This window comes from Salmo salar, chromosome 16 (assembly GCF_965601325.2).
Source record: "Salmo salar chromosome 16, fSalSal1, whole genome shotgun sequence".
Taxonomy (NCBI): domain Eukaryota; kingdom Metazoa; phylum Chordata; class Actinopteri; order Salmoniformes; family Salmonidae; genus Salmo; species Salmo salar.
In genome coordinates this window covers 77,592,204-77,611,671 of record NC_138306.1, presented here as the reverse complement: position 1 = coordinate 77,611,671, position 19,468 = coordinate 77,592,204, and the positions used below count along the sequence as shown (strand labels likewise).

The 19,468-nt window shown below is 43.8% G+C and overlaps 1 protein-coding gene across 2 annotated transcripts; it reads right to left on the bottom strand.

Moving 5' to 3' along the window:
* Window positions 1-331: 331 nt before the first annotated feature.
* Window positions 332-19,424, bottom strand: LOC123723654 (insulin-like growth factor-binding protein 2-A). 2 transcript variants are annotated; one of them, XR_006759834.2, is made up of 5 exons: window positions 18,962-19,424; window positions 5,934-6,112; window positions 3,558-3,698; window positions 1,357-1,589; window positions 332-1,105 (listed from the first exon to the last, which is right to left on the bottom strand). XR_006759834.2 is itself a non-coding variant. In XM_045697907.2 (4 exons), exons 1-4 carry the CDS (start codon window positions 19,347-19,349, stop codon window positions 1,431-1,433), a joined length of 867 nt encoding a protein of 288 aa, XP_045553863.1. In that variant the 5' UTR covers window positions 19,350-19,424; the 3' UTR covers window positions 332-1,430. The 2 variants fall into 2 exon arrangements, 1 of the variants encoding a protein (XP_045553863.1); XM_045697907.2 differs by having other exon boundaries at window positions 332-1,589.
* Between the last annotated feature and the right edge of the window lie 44 nt (window positions 19,425-19,468).

Genomic DNA, 19,468 nt, shown 5'->3' with positions numbered 1-19,468 from the left:
TTTTGCAACGCTATTTGTAAGCCTTAATGCAAGTTCCCTATACACCTGCTGCTGGCTTCAAATGATTGTCTACCAGGAGATCCAGTTACCATAGCTACCATACCACATAAAGAAACGTAGAAGAATTTCCATACATACAAAGCAGTGTCTGCCAACCGCCATGAATCACCTGAACATAGGCAATCATGTGGGTTTTACTTTGAACTGGGTTGTACCGTGAAATGGGTTGTACCATGAAATACGATGGCTTATCTACACCTAGACCTCCAGTAAGAAAATGAGACACAAGATACCAGGGCATACGCCCGAATGAATACACAATCAACGTACAGGAAGTTACCATCCATTTAATCATGTACTTCATCTTATAACAAGACGTTCTTTATCACAAAACAATTCTACATTTCTATTTGTGTTCCTATTAACGAGGAAATCTAAAACGTGTATTTGTGTTTGTAACAACAAGACTCTGTCTATGTGGTTTTCCTACAGTGTATAGAAGACGTATGTGTATTCCAAAGGCTATAGAAGGTAGGTTTCATAGTTTTAGTAGCCTACCAACCTGAAGGCGTAGAACACTGTAAAACAAACAAACGGTAGGCGGAGTTGAGTACACAACCACCAAACATTTGACATGTTCACTTCCCAGCACCAGAAAGTAAGACACTTGGGCTGCGTTTACACACGCAGAAGATCTGATCTGATTGCTCAGAAGACGAATCGGTGGCAAAATATCCGAATTGGGCTACCAGTGTAAACACAGCCATACAAACAGCCATACAAACAGCCATACAAACAGCCATATAAACACTAATTCGCCGTTTTGTTTTTTTGCTTCACATATTCACCTTTCAAATAAGTCAAATCATTTTTTCATGACAACATTTCTCTAGATACCCTACAACAGATACATTGAATACAAGAGGTCCAAAGGGGTGAATACTAATTGCCAAATGTGCATATAATTGGAATTTACGTGCAAATCGCCCATTGACATCAATGCTTGATTTTTACACAAAAGTCTGAGATGGACACACAGATTTCTAGTTAGAATTCAGCCCATAGTAAACATTCTTCTCATTAGACTTTGTTCACCACAGAAAAGCTACGAGAGGAGGGAAAGAGAGAGAGATCAATGAAAATACCAGTTAAACACTGACTTCCTTTGAAATTGCAAAGAAGAATGGGTTTCATCTTTGTTGCCTGTCACATCCTGTGCCCTTGCAGTGGAATTTGTTCTCAAACCAAGACACATTATGGTGGTTACAATGTACGATATCGCTTTGAATTGATTTAATACCAAACAAAACTATACACAGAAACAGAAATAGACACACAAACATTTTTATAGCTTACTTAAGTGTTTAGAGTACTGCTTCCTCTGTTGTGTTTTAAGACTCAGGCCCATCAAAGGGAGAATCAGGGCTGTACTATTTCTGGGCTGAGGCGAGGGTGTCCATCTCTGGTCCTCTAAGGTACTGGCTGCAGTTTGGGTCTCCCCTCACGGTCGGTGCTGATGGGATGGGCCGACCGGTGTGTGGGTTGACGCACCAGCACTCCCCCCTCTGGCCGTGCAGAGACATCTTACACTGAAACACAGAATGAACATGTGTTTGTGTGTGTGTGTGTGTGTGTGTGTGTGTGTGTGTGTGTGTGTGTGTGTGTGTGTGTGTGTGTGTGTGTGTGGTGTGGATGCTCCTGGGCCATGGAGTAAGTGTGAGTAGTCACCTGTTTGAGGTTACACTGCCCCCTCTTGTCACAGTTGGGGATGTGCAGGGTATAGTCACCTGTTTGAGGTTACACTGCCCCCTCTTGTCACAGTTGGGGATGTGCAGGGTGTAGTCACCTGTTTGAGGTTACACTGCCCCCTCTTGTCACAGTTGGGGATGTGCAGGGTGTAGTCACCTGTTTGAGGTTACACTGCCCCCTCTTGTCACAGTTGGGGATGTGCAGGGTGTAGTCACCTGTTTGAGGTTACACTGCCCCCTCTTGTCACAGTTGGGGATGTGCAGGGTGTAGTCACCTGTTTGAGGTTACACTGCCCCCTCTTGTCACAGTTGGGGATGTGCAGGGTGTAGTCACCTGTTTGAGGTTACACTGCCCCCTCTTGTCACAGTTGGGGATGTGCAGGGTGTAGTCACCTGTTTGAGGTTACACTGCCCCCTCTTGTCACAGTTGGGGATGTGCAGGGTGTAGTCACCTGTTTGAGGTTACACTGCCCCCTCTTGTCACAGTTGGGGATGTGCAGGGTGTAGTCACCTGTTTGAGGTTACACTGCCCCCTCTTGTCACAGTTGGGGATGTGCAGGGTGTAGTCACCTGTTTGAGGTTACACTGCCCCCTCTTGTCACAGTTGGGGATGTGCAGGGTGTAGTCACCTGTTTGAGGTTACACTGCCCCCTCTTGTCACAGTTGGGGATGTGCAGGGTGTAGTCACCTGTTTGAGGTTACACTGCCCCCTCTTGTCACAGTTGGGGATGTGCAGGGTGTAGTCACCTGTTTGAGGTTATACTGCCCCATCTTGTCACAGTTGGGGATGTGCAGGGTGTAGTCACCTGTTTGAGGTTATACTGCCCCCTCTTGTCACAGTTGGGGATGTGCAGGGTGTAGTCACCTGTTTGAGGTTATACTGCCCCCTCTTGTCACAGTTGGGGATGTGCAGGGTGTAGTCACCTGTTTGAGGTTACACTGCCCCCTCTTGTCACAGTTGGGGATGTGCAGGGTATAGTCACCTGTTTGAGGTTACACTGCCCCCTCTTGTCACAGTTGGGGATGTGCAGGGTGTAGTCACCTGTTTGAGGTTACACTGCCCCCTCTTGTCACAGTTGGGGATGTGCAGGGTGTAGTCACCTGTTTGAGGTTACACTGCCCCCTCTTGTCACAGTTGGGGATGTGCAGGGTATAGTCACCTGTTTGAGGTTACACTGCCCCCTCTTGTCACAGTTGGGGATGTGCAGGGTGTAGTCACCTGTTTGAGGTTACACTGCCCCCTCTTGTCACAGTTGGGGATGTGCAGGGTGTAGTCACCTGTTTGAGGTTACACTGCCCCCTCTTGTCACAGTTGGGGATGTGCAGGGTGTAGTCACCTGTTTGAGGTTACACTGCCCCCTCTTGTCACAGTTGGGGATGTGCAGGGTGTAGTCACCTGTTTGAGGTTACACTGCCCCCTCTTGTCACAGTTGGGGATGTGCAGGGTGTAGTCACCTGTTTGAGGTTACACTGCCCCCTCTTGTCACAGTTGGGGATGTGCAGGGTGTAGTCACCTGTTTGAGGTTACACTGCCCCCTCTTGTCACAGTTGGGGATGTGCAGGGTGTAGTCACCTGTTTGAGGTTACACTGCCCCCTCTTGTCACAGTTGGGGATGTGCAGGGTGTAGTCACCTGTTTGAGGTTACACTGCCCCCTCTTGTCACAGTTGGGGATGTGCAGGGTGTAGTCACCTGTTTGAGGTTATACTGCCCCATCTTGTCACAGTTGGGGATGTGCAGGGTGTAGTCACCTGTTTGAGGTTATACTGCCCCCTCTTGTCACAGTTGGGGATGTGCAGGGTGTAGTCACCTGTTTGAGGTTATACTGCCCCATCTTGTCACAGTTGGGGATGTGCAGGGAATACAGGTCTTCCAGTGGGCCTCGGTTATCTCTGAAGGGCATCTTAGATATCCTCTCCAGCACCTGGTCCAGCTCCTGCTGACACTGAATCTACAGAACACAACAGGCAACACCAGTCACATGATTAATAGTCTGGTAAATCTCAGACCTTGCAGCAACAGGCAACACCAGCCACATGATTAATAGCCTGGGAAATCTCAGACCTTGAAGCAATAGGCAACACCGATCACATGATTAATAGTCTGGGAAATCTCAGACCTTGGAGCAACAGGCAACACCAGCCACATGATTAATAGTCTCTGACTATTACACTGGGGCCGAGCTCCCTGCCATCCAGGACCTCTATACCAGGCGGTGTCAGAGGAAGGCTCTAAGAATTGTCAGACTCCAGCCACCCAAGTCATAGACTGTTCTCTCTGCTACCACACGGCAAGTAGCACCGATGCACCAAGTCTGGAACCAACAGGACTCTGAACTTCTACCCCCAAGCTATGAGACTGCTAAATAATTATTTAAATAGTTAACCAAATAGCTACCCGGACTATCTGCATTGACCTTTTTTGCACTAATGTTTTTTACTTATCCCATACGCTGCTGCTACTGTTTACTATCTGTTAGCTTATTTCTAGCTATATGTACATATCTACCTCAATTCCGGGGAGGGTGCTCTTCAGAATATATTACGAGTTTAGTTTGGACGGGCTTAAAATGCAGACGGGATTTCTGCTCGTGAAAAACAACGTTGTAAACTTGTAACGCTAACGTTAGCTGTCATGGCACAAGCAAACAACTTACTTGCCAAATACACAAATTGAAAATATCTAGCTAAGATACCGATTTTGTGTCCGGTGGTAGGCTAATGTTTGCATCAGGACATGAACGGAAAGGCTCTGGACTGATTTCCTGCTCGAGTCCCATTTCCGCCTCTTGTCCCAACCGATGCTGGTACAGTCAACAGACATGTGTGCTGGAACACTGGAGACATTGTGGGAGGCAAACCGTCGGCCTAGGGAGACTACATGATTAATGACACAGCAATACCTTCAGACCACTGTTTGAGAAAATAAATAAAACATTCTCCAAAGTCATCTACAAAGGTTAAGAGCTGGATTCTCGGAGGAATAATAATCCACAGGAAATTAAATGAACAGCACTACCAAAATATAGAATACAATTATTAATATACATGAAAATGAATAATGTTTCCCTCACAGGTATAACTGAGAGTAAATTATATTTGCATGACTAATTCTATTCATGGATTATTGCCAAAGCACCTGATCGCCCTCTTTCTCTGGGTTTTATGGCTTCATCAATAGTAAAACCGATTGGAATGTTCATTTCTTTGCACTTACAGTCTCTCCTGATGGGTTTTGATGTGTTGCCAAGACTCGCTAATATCCGGGGCAAATGGTTCTATTTTAAACTTGGCATCCGTGAAATGCCAAAATCATTATCCTCAAGGAAAATCACTCAATGTGGGAAAATAAGTACTGGTAGTAGTTTATAATAACACCTTGAAATAAAGCATTTATAATAGATTAGTAAACCGTTTATTTAGGTACTGCTGGAATGTCTACCAACGGCATGTCCATCTTGTGAGAAATTACACTGGTCACTCAAAACATTTACAAAGCCTTTATAAAGTATAAATAGCGCTCACTTTAAATGAGGCCACACAGAAACACATAACTAATGATCAGTAGATGGTTTATAAGGACCGATATTAAACGTCTTATGAACGCTCGTGTTCATTATTATGACATAGTTATTCATAAATATGTGAATACCTGGCTTACTAACATTTACAAATGTGGGTGTAAATGCTTTATTACAAGGTGTTATTATAAAGTGCTACCAAAGTATTTTCTTAGGTCGGTCTACAACAGGACGCCAGGCTTGACTTCAAGGAAACAATACAGAGTTTTCAACAGTAGGGTCTTGTACTGTCATGTGTGAAACATTTACACCTTCCCCATGGTCACGTTCAGTACGCTTCAAATGGGGGCAAACTTTGTCAAACGGAGGGCTATCTTGTCCAATAGAAATGCTTATCTACATTTTCCTATTGAAAAAGCTGGCCTTAATTGTACAAATTGGCAGTAAGACATTGTTAGCTGCTGGACACCATCAGGTCTGCTCCAGGAGATGGCAGCAGTGCACTAGGTTCTGTTAAGACTGACTCCTTCCTAAAGGGACATGGACACTGCTAATCATGATCCCAGGTTCACTAACTGTTTACTACTTTTAACCAGGGCCCATATTAAGGGAATAGGGTGCTATTTGGGATGTAGCCTAACTGTTTACTACTAGGTGTTTACTAACCTGCTTGCCGCGGGGAGTTTTGGGGTCCTCCGGCTTGTTACTCTTCATCTTGGTCTTCATCTCCTGTCGGTGCTGGCGCATAGCGTTCTCCTTGGGCCCCAGCCATGGGTTGTCCTTAGTGGCCTTCCTCACCGGGGGGATCTCTGTCAGGCTCGTGTCCAGGAGGTCCACCACCTCCCCTGAGGGACAGACACGCACACAGACACAGATGCATGCACAGACTCACACACATGCACATACGCACGCACGCACGCACGCACACACACACACACACACACACATACACACACAGACACACACACACACATACACAGACACACACACACACACACACACACACACACACACACACACCACATACAAACACAGTCAAAACAGCTCTATGGAAACCAGTTCCATTAAATTAATTTATCGTTCATTACAACACTGTCATAACATTGTCATTATATTGTCATTACATCACAGAAAAGCTCAACCATTTGAATGATTAAGTATACTGCACATTCCTTCATGAAATGAGAAATGATTAGGCCAGCAGGTTGGCTTTAGTACATTTGGCAATGGCATACATGGTGAATTTTTCAGCGGAAATAGATACATCTTTAAAGGTGCAATATTTTGGACCTTTTTCAAAAACATTGTGAAATATTATAAATACTTTTTTTTTCTCCATTTTAACTTCCAAGAATGAGAACCAATAGTGAACATATGATTCTGTCTGTGTACACTCCAGGTTTATTGGCCACTGAAGAGCTGAAGACATAAGACTTTTCTGTTAACTCTGGGGCACCTTCACTTGCTATGAAGAGTGTCCTCTTCACCTCCAATGTCAAGGCATGTCATGAAAGGGCACTAGCTCATTTTCATGTTCGACTGATTAGAACGAAAGCTTGAACAGCAACCACCCAGAACTAACACACCACACTATCTGGGGAAGGGAGGTAGAAGTCCTCAGCTGTTTGACCAGATAACGTGTGGTTAAACATCAACCTCTGAAAGCCTCTTTCCAAACAGATATGAGAACAAACAATGCAGGGGGCCTGGCCCTGCAGGTCCACTAGCTGTCCATGCTATTCCTGACAACAGACAGAGCGGTGGCTGAGGGCCCACTAGCAGCTCTCCCAGGGCTCTGGGACCGTCAAAATGGAAGAATAACAGAAACGGCAGGGGGGAGGAAACAGTTGGCTGGACCTTGTTTTGAGGAAATCTTAGATGAATAACCTTTCAGAGTAATGTATTGTTTACAAACTCTCTGTACTGTCAGGCTGTCCAGTGACATACCACTATTAACGACAGAGGGGGGATAGGTTATAAGATATACAGATATAACAGGGTTGGCCGGCCCTTAAGTGAAGTGTATTCTACACTAAGGCAGGAGCAAGAGGGGTCTGACGTTTACAATCCAGTAGATATATAATATGTAATACCTACATGCTTCAAACAGACCACCATAGTCCCTGTGCCTAAGATAGCGAAGGTAACCTGCCTAATTGATTACCGCCCTGTAGCACTCACGTCGATAGCCATGAAGTGCTATGAAAGGCTGGTCATGGCTCACATCAACACCATCATGCCAGAAACCTTAGATCACCCCCAATTTGCATACCACCCCAACAGATCCACAGATGATGCAATCTTAATCGCACTCCACACTTTCCTTTCCCACCTGGATAAAAGGAACACCTATGTGAGAATGCTGTTCATTGACTACAGGTCAGCGTTCAACACCATAGTGCCCATAAAGCTCATCACTAAGCCAAGGACCCTGGGACTAAACACCTCCCTCTGCAACTGGATCCTGGACTTCCTGACGGGCCGTCTCCAGGTGGTAAGGGTAGGCAACAACACATCTGCCACGCTGATCCTCAACACTGGGGCCCCTCAGGGGTGCGTGCTTAGTCCCCTCCTGTACTCCCTGTTCACCCACGACTGCATGGTCAAGCACGACTTCAACACCATCATTAAGTTTGCTGACGACACAACAGTGGCAGATCTAACTTCAGCTCTACTCATGAGAGTATCAGATCTAAACATCTAACTTCAGCTCTCCTCATGAAACTACCAGATCTAACTTCAGCTCTCCTCATGAAACCACCAGATCTAACTTCAGCTCTCCTCATGAAACTACCAGATCTAACTTCAGCTCTCCTCATGAAACTACCAGATCTAACTTCAGCTCTCCTCATGAAACTATCAGATCTAACTTCAGCTCTCCTCATGAAACTACCAGATCTAACTTCAGCTCTCCTCATGAAACTACCAGATCTAACTTCAGCTCTCCTCATGAAACTACCAGATCTAACTTCAGCTCTCCTCATGAAACTATCAGATCTAACTTCAGCTCTCCTCATGAAACTACCAGATCTAACTTCAGCTCGCCTCATGAAACTATCAGATCTAACTTCAGCTCTCCTCATGAAACTATCAGATCTAACTTCAGCTCTCCTCATGAAACTACCAGATCTAACTTCAGCTCTACTAGTGAAACTATCAGATCTAACTTCAGCTCTCCTCATGAAACTACCAGATCTAACTTCAGCTCTACTAGTGAAACTATCAGATCTAACTTCAGCTCTCCTCATAAAACTATCAGATCTAACTTCAGCTCTACTAGTGAAACTATCAGATCTAACTTCAGCTCTCCTCATGAAACTATCAGATCTAACTTCAGCTCTACTCATGAAACTATCAGATCTAACTTCAGCTCTCCTCATGAAACATCTGATCTAACTTCAGCTCTCCTCATGAAACTATCAGATCTAACTTCAGCTCTCCTCATGAAACTATCAGATCTAACTTCAGCTCTACTCGTGAAACTATCAGATCTAACTTCAGCTCTCCTCATGAAACTATCAGATCTAACTTCAGCTCTCCTCATGAAACTACCAGATCTAACTTCAGCTCTCCTCATGAAACTATCAGGTCTAACTTCAGCTCTCCTCATGAAACTATCAGATCTAACTTCAGCTCTCCTCATGAAACTACCAGATCTAACTTCAGCTCTACTAGTGAAACTATCAGATCTAACTTCAGCTCTCCTCATGAAACTACCAGATCTAACTTCAGCTCTACTAGTGAAACTATCAGATCTAACTTCAGCTCTCCTCATAAAACTATCAGATCTAACTTCAGCTCTACTAGTGAAACTATCAGATCTAACTTCAGCTCTCCTCATGAAACTATCAGATCTAACTTCAGCTCTACTCATGAAACTATCAGATCTAACTTCAGCTCTCCTCATGAAACATCTGATCTAACTTCAGCTCTCCTCATGAAACTATCAGATCTAACTTCAGCTCTCCTCATGAAACTATCAGATCTAACTTCAGCTCTACTCGTGAAACTATCAGATCTAACTTCAGCTCTCCTCATGAAACTATCAGATCTAACTTCAGCTCTCCTCATGAAACTACCAGATCTAACTTCAGCTCTCCTCATGAAACTATCAGGTCTAACTTCAGCTCTCCTCATGAAACTATCAGATCTAACTTCAGCTCTCCTCATGAAACTACCAGATCTAACTTCAGCTCTACTAGTGAAACTATCAGATCTAACTTCAGCTCTCCTCATGAAACTACCAGATCTAACTTCAGCTCTACTAGTGAAACTATCAGATCTAACTTCAGCTCTCCTCATGAAACTATCAGATCTAACTTCAGCTCTCCTCATGAAACTATCAGATCTAACTTCAGCTCTACTCGTGAAACTATCAGATCTAAACCTTTAACTTCAGCTCTCCTCATCAAACTATCAGATCTAAACCTTTAACTTCAGCTCTCCTCATCAAACTATCAGATCTAGACATCTAACTTCAGCTTTCCTCATGAAACTATCAGATCTATCTTCAGCTCTACTCATGAAACTTTTAGATCTAACTTCAGCTCTCCTCATGAAACTATCAGATCTAACTTCAGCTCTCCTCATGAAACTATCAGATCTAACTTCAGCTCTCCTCATGAAACTATCAGATCTAACTTCAGCTCCCCGCATGAAACTCTTTGTGCTCTCAGAGTCCTTTGCAGAGCGGAGGGCAGAGGTCAACTAGAATCAGGTGTGAGACATGCACAAAAACACACACACACACACTTATACATCCCTAAACACACACACACACACACACACACACACACACACACACACACACACACACACACACACACACACACACACACACACACACACACACACACAAATTATTTTGTTTTCATCTATTGGATAATCCCAACTGTCTCCAACTGTAATATACTGATTCCAGCTTCATGGAGGAAACTTGAGAAGGTCTGAGTCTATTAAAAACCACACACACACACACACACACACACACACACACACACACACACACACACACACACACACACACACACACACACACACACACACACACAGAGACACACACAGAGACACACACACACACACACAGGCACATACGGGCAGGGTCAGGACCCCACTCTAAGGGGGCCCTGTTCCTGCAGTACACTCTGTTCCACAGATCCACAGAGGTGGGCCTGGGCTTTGCAACGTCAACAGAGCTGCAGCTCCATTGTTTTTACTTTGTTGTCCGGTCCACTGCTTGAATTAATACAGCAGACAAAAGGGATGAGTGGCTTCCTTGCTTTTTTAATAGCTGATGCTTGTCAAATTCCCAGAACAGCACAAAGGAGAGAAGGTTCATGTCTGACAGTCTAGACTCTAGTCAACTGAGCAGATGGCCCATGGATGGAGAAGGGGAGACTGGATAGGTCAAACCAACACACATTCATGGTTCAAATGATCCCTTTAACTATCTCCTTTAATCTCAATGTGACTTTTTGTGTAATAAATGAATATTACCTCACACTAGGGCCAGCATAGTGATAATGATACTGTATTTCCCCGTGTTTATGTGTATATATAACGTATCACCTTCACAATTGACTGTACAGTCGTGGCCAAAAGTTTTGAGAATGACACAAATATTAATTTTCACAAAGTCTGCTGCCTCAGTTTGTATGATGGCAATTTGCATATACTCCAGAATGTTATGAAGAGGGATCAGATGAATTGCAATGAATTGCAAAGTCCCTCTTTGCCATGCAAATTAACTGAATCCCCCAAAAACATTTTCACTGCATTTCAGCCCTGCCACAAAAGGACCAGCTGACATCATGTCAGTGATTCTCTCGTTAACACAGGTGTGAGTGTTGACGAGGACAAGGCTGGAGATCACTCTGTCATGCTGATTGAGTTTGAATAACAGACTGGAAGCTTCAAAAGGAGGGTGGTGCTTGGAATCATTGTTCTTCCTCTGTCAACCATGGTTACCTGCAAGGAAACACGTGCCATCATCATTGTTTTGCACAAAAAGGTCTTCACAGGCAAGGATATTGCTGCCAGTAAGATTGCACCTAAATCAACCATTTATCGGATCATCAAGAACTTCAAGGAGAGCGGTTCAATTGTTGTGAAGAAGGCTTCAGGGCGCCCAAGAAAGTCCAGCAAGCGCTAGGACTGTCTCCTAAAGTTGATTCAGCTGCGGGATCGGGGCACCACCAGTACAGAGCTTGCTCAGGAATGGCAGCAGGCAGGTGTGAGTGCATCTGCACGCACAGTGATGCGAAAACTTTTGGAGGATGGCCTGGTGTCAAGAAGGGCAGCAAGAAGCCACTTGTCTCCAGGAAAAACATCAGGGACAGACTGATATTCTGCAAAAGGTACAGGGATTGGACTGCTGAGGACTGGGGTAAAGTCATTTTCTCTGATGAATCCCCTTTATGATTGTTTGGGGCATCCAGAAAAAAGCTTGTCCGGAGAAGACAAGGTGAGCGCTACCATCAGTCCTGTGTCATGCCAACAGTAAAGCATCCTGAGACCATTCATGTGTGGGGTTGCTTCTCAGTCAAGGGAGTGGGCTCACTCACAATTTTGCCTAAGAACACAGCCATGAATAAAGAATGGTACCAACACATCCTCCGAGACCAACTTCTCCCAACCATCCAGGAACAATTTGGTGACGAACAATACCTTTTCCAGCATGATGGAGCACCTTGCCATAAGGAAAAAGTGATAACTAAGTGGCTCGGGGAACAAACATCGATATTTTGGGTCCATGGCCAGGAAACTCCCAAGACCTTAATCCCATTGAGAACTTGTGGTCAATCCTCAAGAGGCGGGTGGACAAACAAAAACCCACAAATTCTGACAATCTCCAAGCATTGATTATGCAAGAATGGGCTGCCATCAGTCTGGATGTGACCCAGAAGTCAATTGACAGCATGCCAGGGCGTATTTCAGAGGTCTTGAAAAAAAATGGTCAACACTGCAAATATTGAGTCTGCATCAACTTCATGTAATTGTCAATAAAAGCCTTTGCCACTTATGAAACGCTTGTAATTATACTTCAGTATTCCATAGTAACATCTGACCAAAATTTCTAAAGACACTGAAGCAGCAAACTTTGTGGAAATGTATATTTGTGTCATTCTCAAAACTTTTGGCCACGACTGTACAGTAAAGCACTTTGGGGAGCTGTAGTTAAAAAGAGCCAGCTCCATAACTGCTTCCCATTATCATTTACAAGGCCTGCTAGGACTCTCCTCCTAGAATCACACAGTCAGCATAGAGCAAGTGTGTTTACCTCACAGCCAGGCTATCTGGCCTGAGAGGCTCCTCCACAGCGTGAAGCTAGCTGGGGCTGGGCAGGTCCTGACACGTAGACACTGGCTGCACCCAGCCAGGCATCTATCCACCCCTGAACTGACTGACTGCAGGCTAAACCTGGGACTCTGGATGCGTCCCAAACAACACTGTATCCCTATATGACTCTGGTCTAAAGTAGTGCACTATATAAGGAAAAGGGAGTATTTTTCCATTTGGGACACACACACCTGGCTCTGGAGGACAGAGAGACAGGGAGACGGAGGCAAGCCAGAGCCCATCGAACCTGCAGGGCAGCACGGACAATTACAGCACACACATACAGAGAATAGAGAGAGAGGGGAGCGAGATCGTGCCCATCTTTCCCATTCCTTTGGGATTGAGGCCTGTAGACGTGACCTTGACATTAGACCACTTTTGAGGTCTGAAAAGACCAGATTAACTTTGAAGAGTGAACATATCCACATCTCCTTTATTAACAGAGACAGTAGGACACCAGATTAGGGTTGCATTTCCGGGACTTTCAATAAATTCTCTGGTTCGCCCAAAATCCTGGTTTGAGGCTCCCCCAGAGTCAGGGGGGAATAATCAGGATATCCAGAATCCTCCAACCAGGATTTCTAGAAAACCAGTGAATTTGTTGTAAGATTAAAATGAATTTTGCAACCCTACACCAGACATGTGATCCAAGTCATGGCACCAATGTAACAAGTCAACTGGCCTTGATACACAAACCACCATCATACAAGGATCAATTCCTAAGACAGTAGCTCTGCCTGCAGCCATCGGGCTAGCCATGAACAACAGATCTTGGGTGATTGCAGCAGCCAAATGCATTGGCCTCCTTCTGTACACACATACCCAGCACTTAAATCTCCTTCAACTCCATTATCTTCGGTGAAGAAACATCAAACATCTGGCGAAACCAGCCCTATCCCTGCAAAGCCCTTTCACAGGTCCCCTTCCAACCCCACTCGGCTCAGTAACATTTCAGGCATAGCTTGTGTTTTCTACAAGCACCGAAGAGAGGGAGGGAGGGAGGGAGGGGAGTGGAAGGAGGGAGGGAGCCAGCGAGAGAACGAAAGAAAGAAAGAAAGGAGGGAGGGAGAGAGAGAAAGAATGAAAGGGAGAGGGAGAGAAAAGCAGAGTGAGAGAGAGAAAGGGAGCAGGTTTATTCTGGAACGTGTCTAAGGCACGCTGAGATTCTTAGCATGGCTTCGGGTGAAGTTGCAGCCCCAGGGGTGGATGGCAGTGATGCCCGTGTTTTAGAGAAGCAGGAGGGATTATCAGGGGCTATTTCGGGCCTGTGGGCACAGTCTAGAGGGCTGGGCACCCCGGCAGTGGACCCATGCAGGTACAGATGAATACCCCTCGTTAGGGAGCCGTGTTATTTCACCGCCCAGTTGCAGCCAGATGGTCAGGATCTGTTTTCCTTGTAAAGCTTTGAGAGTTTTTTTTGTTGGTCTTTTGTTGGGTTGGGGGTGGGGTAACCCTCTCTCTGTTGGATAAGTGGCAGCCCAACGATGTGATCCTGATGGGAGGATGAGTGATGAACCTTGGTGTGTCTCAAATAGCACCCTATTTAGTTAACCTTTATTTTAGCAGGGTCTCTTTCGCAAAGGAGTGCACTACTTTTGACCAGGGCCCATTACAGGGAACCATTTGGGATGCTACCCTTCTCTTAAATATATTTTTTGAATAGTATGTTTTTGTATTAGCGTGATGTATTATTGACTATGACATGTCTTTACATAATAATATGATATACTCCCCGTCTGCCTGTTGTGGAATCAATCTCGCCCCAACGTCTCTATTTACATCATTCTCTGACGCATCACAGTAAACCGACTGTAGTTGTACCACGTGATATTGACAATGAGGGGTTACAGTCTGGGCGTAGTCTGGTGGGCTAATATAGATGCCCATCCACCACAGGGTTCAGGTAAGGAGGAGACACGGGGTGCACCACCATATCAAGTCTTCCATGGATGAAAGGCTACATGCCAGTCATGCATTAAGGCCTGTATAGCATGAGATGAGTAGCATGAAGGAATGCATATAGGGTGCTCTGCATTTCCCAGTGATCCAATCTTGGAGAATGCAGAACACCTTTTCCTTGGTTATAACATGTGTTCACATAATAACAGTAAGAAGGAAGCTTTATGCGACAACTCATTGCATTTGTGTGTATTACGTGTGTTCTGCCAGATGAGAAAGACAGGTAAGTTAAGTGATGATTATTTTGATACATGAGCGGATGTGACTGTTAACCAATGCGTTTTAGTTTGACTTATAAACTGATCCTATAAACTCCTCACAAACTCTTTATTAAACAAGCCCTTTATTACACAAGCCCTTTATTAAACAAGCCCTTTATTAAACAAGCCCTTAATTAAAGTGAAGTGTTACTGCAATTAATTATCCCAAGGTTTACTCTGTTTCAACAAGCAGGAAATGTGATGTAGCTAGGCTACCATGGCCTGAGATGTCATAGATTGTGGTTTCACACGTCGGCCTATTTAGACAATGAAAGCGTGTAGGAAACGTGTGTAACCGGGGCTGCTTTTTGCATAATCTCGTGGACACACCAGATTTTGTCCAGAAGTTTATATCACTCCGTATACTGGGATGCTTAAACCTGCAAGAAAGTGGTTAATAAGGGACTGTTTGAAAGGGAGTCATATAAACATTGCCTCATTTTTTTTTTTTACAGGTAACATACTGTGAATTCTGTCTGAAGTACATTATAGAAATGTATAACCCAGGTATACATTATAGTACTGTTTAACCCAGGTGAACATAATAGTACAGTGTAACCCATGTGTACATTATAGTACTGTGTAACCCATGTGTACATTATAGTACTGTGTAACTCAGGTGAACATTATAGTACTGTGTAACTCAGGTGAACATAATAGTACTGTGTAACCCAGGTGAACATAATAGTACTGTGTAACCCAGGTGTACATTATAGTACTGTGTAACCCAGGTGAACATAATAGTACTGTTTAACCCAGGTGTACATTATAGTACTGTGTAACCCAGGTGTACATTATAGTACTGTATAACCCAGGTGAACATAATAGTACTGTGTAACCCAGGTGTACATTATAGTACTGTGTAACCCAGGTGTACATTATAGTACTGTATAACCCAGGTGAACATAATAGTACTGTGTAACCCAGGTGAACATAATAGTACTGTGTAACCAAGGTGTACATTATAGTACTGGGTAACCCAGGTGAACATAACAGTACTGTGTAACCCAGGTGTACATTATAGTACTGTGTAACGCAGGTGAACTTAATAGTACTGTGTAACCCAGGTGAACATAATAGTACTGTGTAACCCAGGTGTACATTATAGTACTGTGTAACCCAGGTGAACATAATAGTACTGTGTAACCCAGGTGTACATAATAGTACTGTGTAACCCAGGTGTACATAATAGTACTGTGTAACCCAGGTGTACATTATAGTACTGTGTAACCCAGGTGAACATAATAGTACTGTGTAACCCAGGTGAACATAATAGTACTGTGTAACCCAGGTGTACATTATAGTACTGTGTAACCCAGGTGTACATAATAGTACTGTGTAACCCAGGTGTACATTATAGTACTGTGTAACCCAGGTGAACATAATAGTACTGTTTAACCAAGGTGTACATTATAGTACCGTGTAACTCATGTGTACATAATAGCACTGTGTAACCCAGGTGTACATTATAGTACTGTATAACCCAGGTGAACATAGCAGTACTGTGTAACCCAGGTGTACATTATAGTACTGTATAACCCAGGTGAACATAATAGTACTGTGTAACCCAGGAGTACATAATAGTGCTGTGTAACCCAGGTGTACATTATAGTACTGTGTAACTCAGGTGTACATTATAGTACTGTGTAACTCATGTGTACATAATCGTACTGTATAACCCAGGTGTAAATTATAGTACTGTGTAACTCAGGTGTACATTATAGTACTGTGTAACTCATGTGTACATTATAGTACTGTGTAACTCATGTGTACATAATAGTACTGTATAACTCAGGTGTACATTATAGTACTGTGTAACTCAGGTGTACATAATAGTACTGTGTAACTCAGGTGTACATAATACTACTGTGTAACTCAGGTGTACATAACACTACTGTATAACCCAGGTGTACATAATAGCACTATGTAACCCAGGTGTACATAATAGTACTGTGTAACCCAGGTGTACATTATAGTACTGTGTAACCCAGGTGTACATAATAGTACTGTGTAACCCAGGTGTACATAATAGTACTGTGTAACCCAAGTGTGCATAATAGTACTGTGTAACCCAGGTGTACATTATAGTACTGTGTAACCCTGGTGTACATAATAGTACTGTGTAACCCAGGTGTACATAATAGTACTGTATAACCCAGGTGTAAATTATAGTACTGTGTAACTCAGGTGTACATTATAGTACTGTGTAACTCAGGTGTACATTATAGTACTGTGTAACTCATGTATACATAATAGCACTGTGTAACCCAGGTGTACATTATAGTACTGTGTAACTCATGTGTACATAATAGTACTGTGTAACACAGGTGCACATAATAGTACTGTGTAACTCAGTTGTACATAATAGTAATCTGTAACTCAGGTGTACATGATAGTACTGTGTAATCCATGTGTACATAATAGTACTGTGTAACTCAGGTGTACATAATACTACTGTATAACCCAGGTGTACATAACACTACTGTATAACCCAGGTGTACATAATAGCACTATGTAACCCAGGTGTACATAATAGTACTGTGTAACCCAGGTGTACATTATAGTACTGTGTAACCCAGGTGTACATAATAGTACTGTGTAACCCAGGTGTACATAATAGTACTGTGTAACCCAGGTGTACATTATAGTACTGTGTAACCCAGGTGTGCATAATAGTACTGTGTAACCCAGGTGTACATAATAGTACTGTGTAATCCATGTGTACATTATAGTACTGTGTAACTCATGTGTACATTATAGTACTGTGTAACCCAGGTGTACAGAATAGTACTGTGTAACTCAGGTGAACAGAAGAGTACTGTGTAACCCAGGTGTACATTATAGTACTGTGTAACCCAGGTGTACATTATAGTACTGTGTAACCCAGGTGTACATGATAGTACTGTGTAACTCAGGTGTACATAATAGTACTGTGTAACCCAGGTGTAACCCATCCCGTATATGCCAGGCTGTGAATACATAGAAACAGTCAGAGTAGAAGATAAACAGTTTGAGCAGAGAAATATAGGATGGCATGATGGCAAATTCACTGTACTGTAGGCTAGGACTGTGGAATCTGGCTGTAGCAAAGCAGACTGCAAGTAGCTATTTCAGGAAGAGTTCCACCATAGAAATAGTATTAGAACACCACTACCTCCTAAGACCCAACTTATCTCTGGCTACATGTGCATGTGTAGGTTACTCCACGTGCATTTCTAGTGCTACTGTCTGTGGTGACCTGGCCCTAATCCATTTGAACTTTTCAGGAATCACAGTTTCTCCTTTGTAATCTAATCAAATGTTACATTTGGCAGATGGGGACATTGACATTCGGTTTAGTAGAAATCACACCATACTGAACAAGCTTCAACAAACACTCCATGACTAGTTGACAGTTGTTGGGGTCAAAGTACAAAGTCCAAATTGCCAATCAATGTGGCATTATTTACCTTCTTTCTCCTCTCTCATGTTATCCAATTAAATAGGAATGTTTTGGGATTTCTGTGTAAAACACAAGTTGGGAATGTTATTTCAGGGTATAATCAAGCATACAGTATGTCTTACAGTATAGGCTTGCTTATACAGTGTAAGATATGTTATACAGGAATAATATTGTTAGGTAAGGGGGTCTATTGGATTGCAGCAAGGGCCCAATAAGTCAACACATGGAGGTCAATAAGTCAAACTAGTCCAGTGCAGTTCTGGTTGTTGTTGGAGACTGATGGATGATACTACCTGCAAAGGTTTCTTTCATTTGTGATTAGGACATATAGCCCAAAGCCAAATATAGGCTTATAGTATTTGCAGCTCAATTCGGTACATATTAAAGGCAAAACTACCTTGATAAAATTGTGTTATAAAAGTGTTATAACTGTGTAATAACAAATAATTCGAATAAATAGGCGTTTTAGAGCGGGTTAATTACAGTTTAAGTGTTTCTATGAGCAAATGGACGCCAAAAGCATTAGCTTAGACTGCTGCGAATTAAATAAATCACAATACGGTCCATGCTAAGGGCTGTAAGACATCCCAATGACAGTGCAATTATTCATTAACGCCTACTAATGATCATACTTCCCGAACTTCCTCTCTGTTCCATTATAACATTGTAAATGTATCAAGCTTGTTGAAACTGACCGCTAAATTGCTCCCGGTGCTCCTGGCTCCCTGTGGGTTCAGAGACCACTTTGTGTCCGCACAGCCCCAGCCCCTGGACCAGCTGCTCGAGAGGCAGATCGGAGTCCGGCTTCGGGTAACACCGGAGCCCGCTGGAGCATCTCGGGGTGTACACGCCGCATAACTCGCCCTCTTGCCGGGCGCACACCGGGCAGCAACCGCAGCCCGGTTCGCGCACTATCTCTGCACAGGTCTCGGTGAGCTTCGGGCACGCAGCCTGACGTTCGGCGGTGCAACTCGGGCAACGGAAGACCATCTCCGCGAAAGAAGCGCTCACGAAAGCCAACGACAGCAGCAGCAAGCTGCAGCCTGAATACGATATCATTCTCGGCATGGAACTTCTTGTCATTTAGTGAGGCGCTGGAACGCAACTCCAGGTAAAATAACTGTGCATGCGAACAGGTGAAGCCAGCGGCTGGGTTGAGTTCTGCAGGGTCCTACCAACGGCAGGATTAACTGACAGCTCGT

Excerpts from the sequence above, each read along its gene's own strand:
- LOC123723654 (XM_045697907.2), bottom strand. The coding sequence starts at position 19,349 with ATGACAAGAAGTTCCATGCCGAGAATGATATCGTATTCAGGCTGCAGC. Across the intron at positions 6,113-18,961 it reads GCACCGGGAGCAATTTAGCG|GGGAGGTGGTGGACCTCCTG; the intron begins GTCAGTTTCAAC and ends TCTGTCCCTCAG. Across the intron at positions 3,699-5,933 it reads AAACTCCCCGCGGCAAGCAG|ATTCAGTGTCAGCAGGAGCT; the intron begins GTTAGTAAACAC and ends TGTGTTCTGTAG.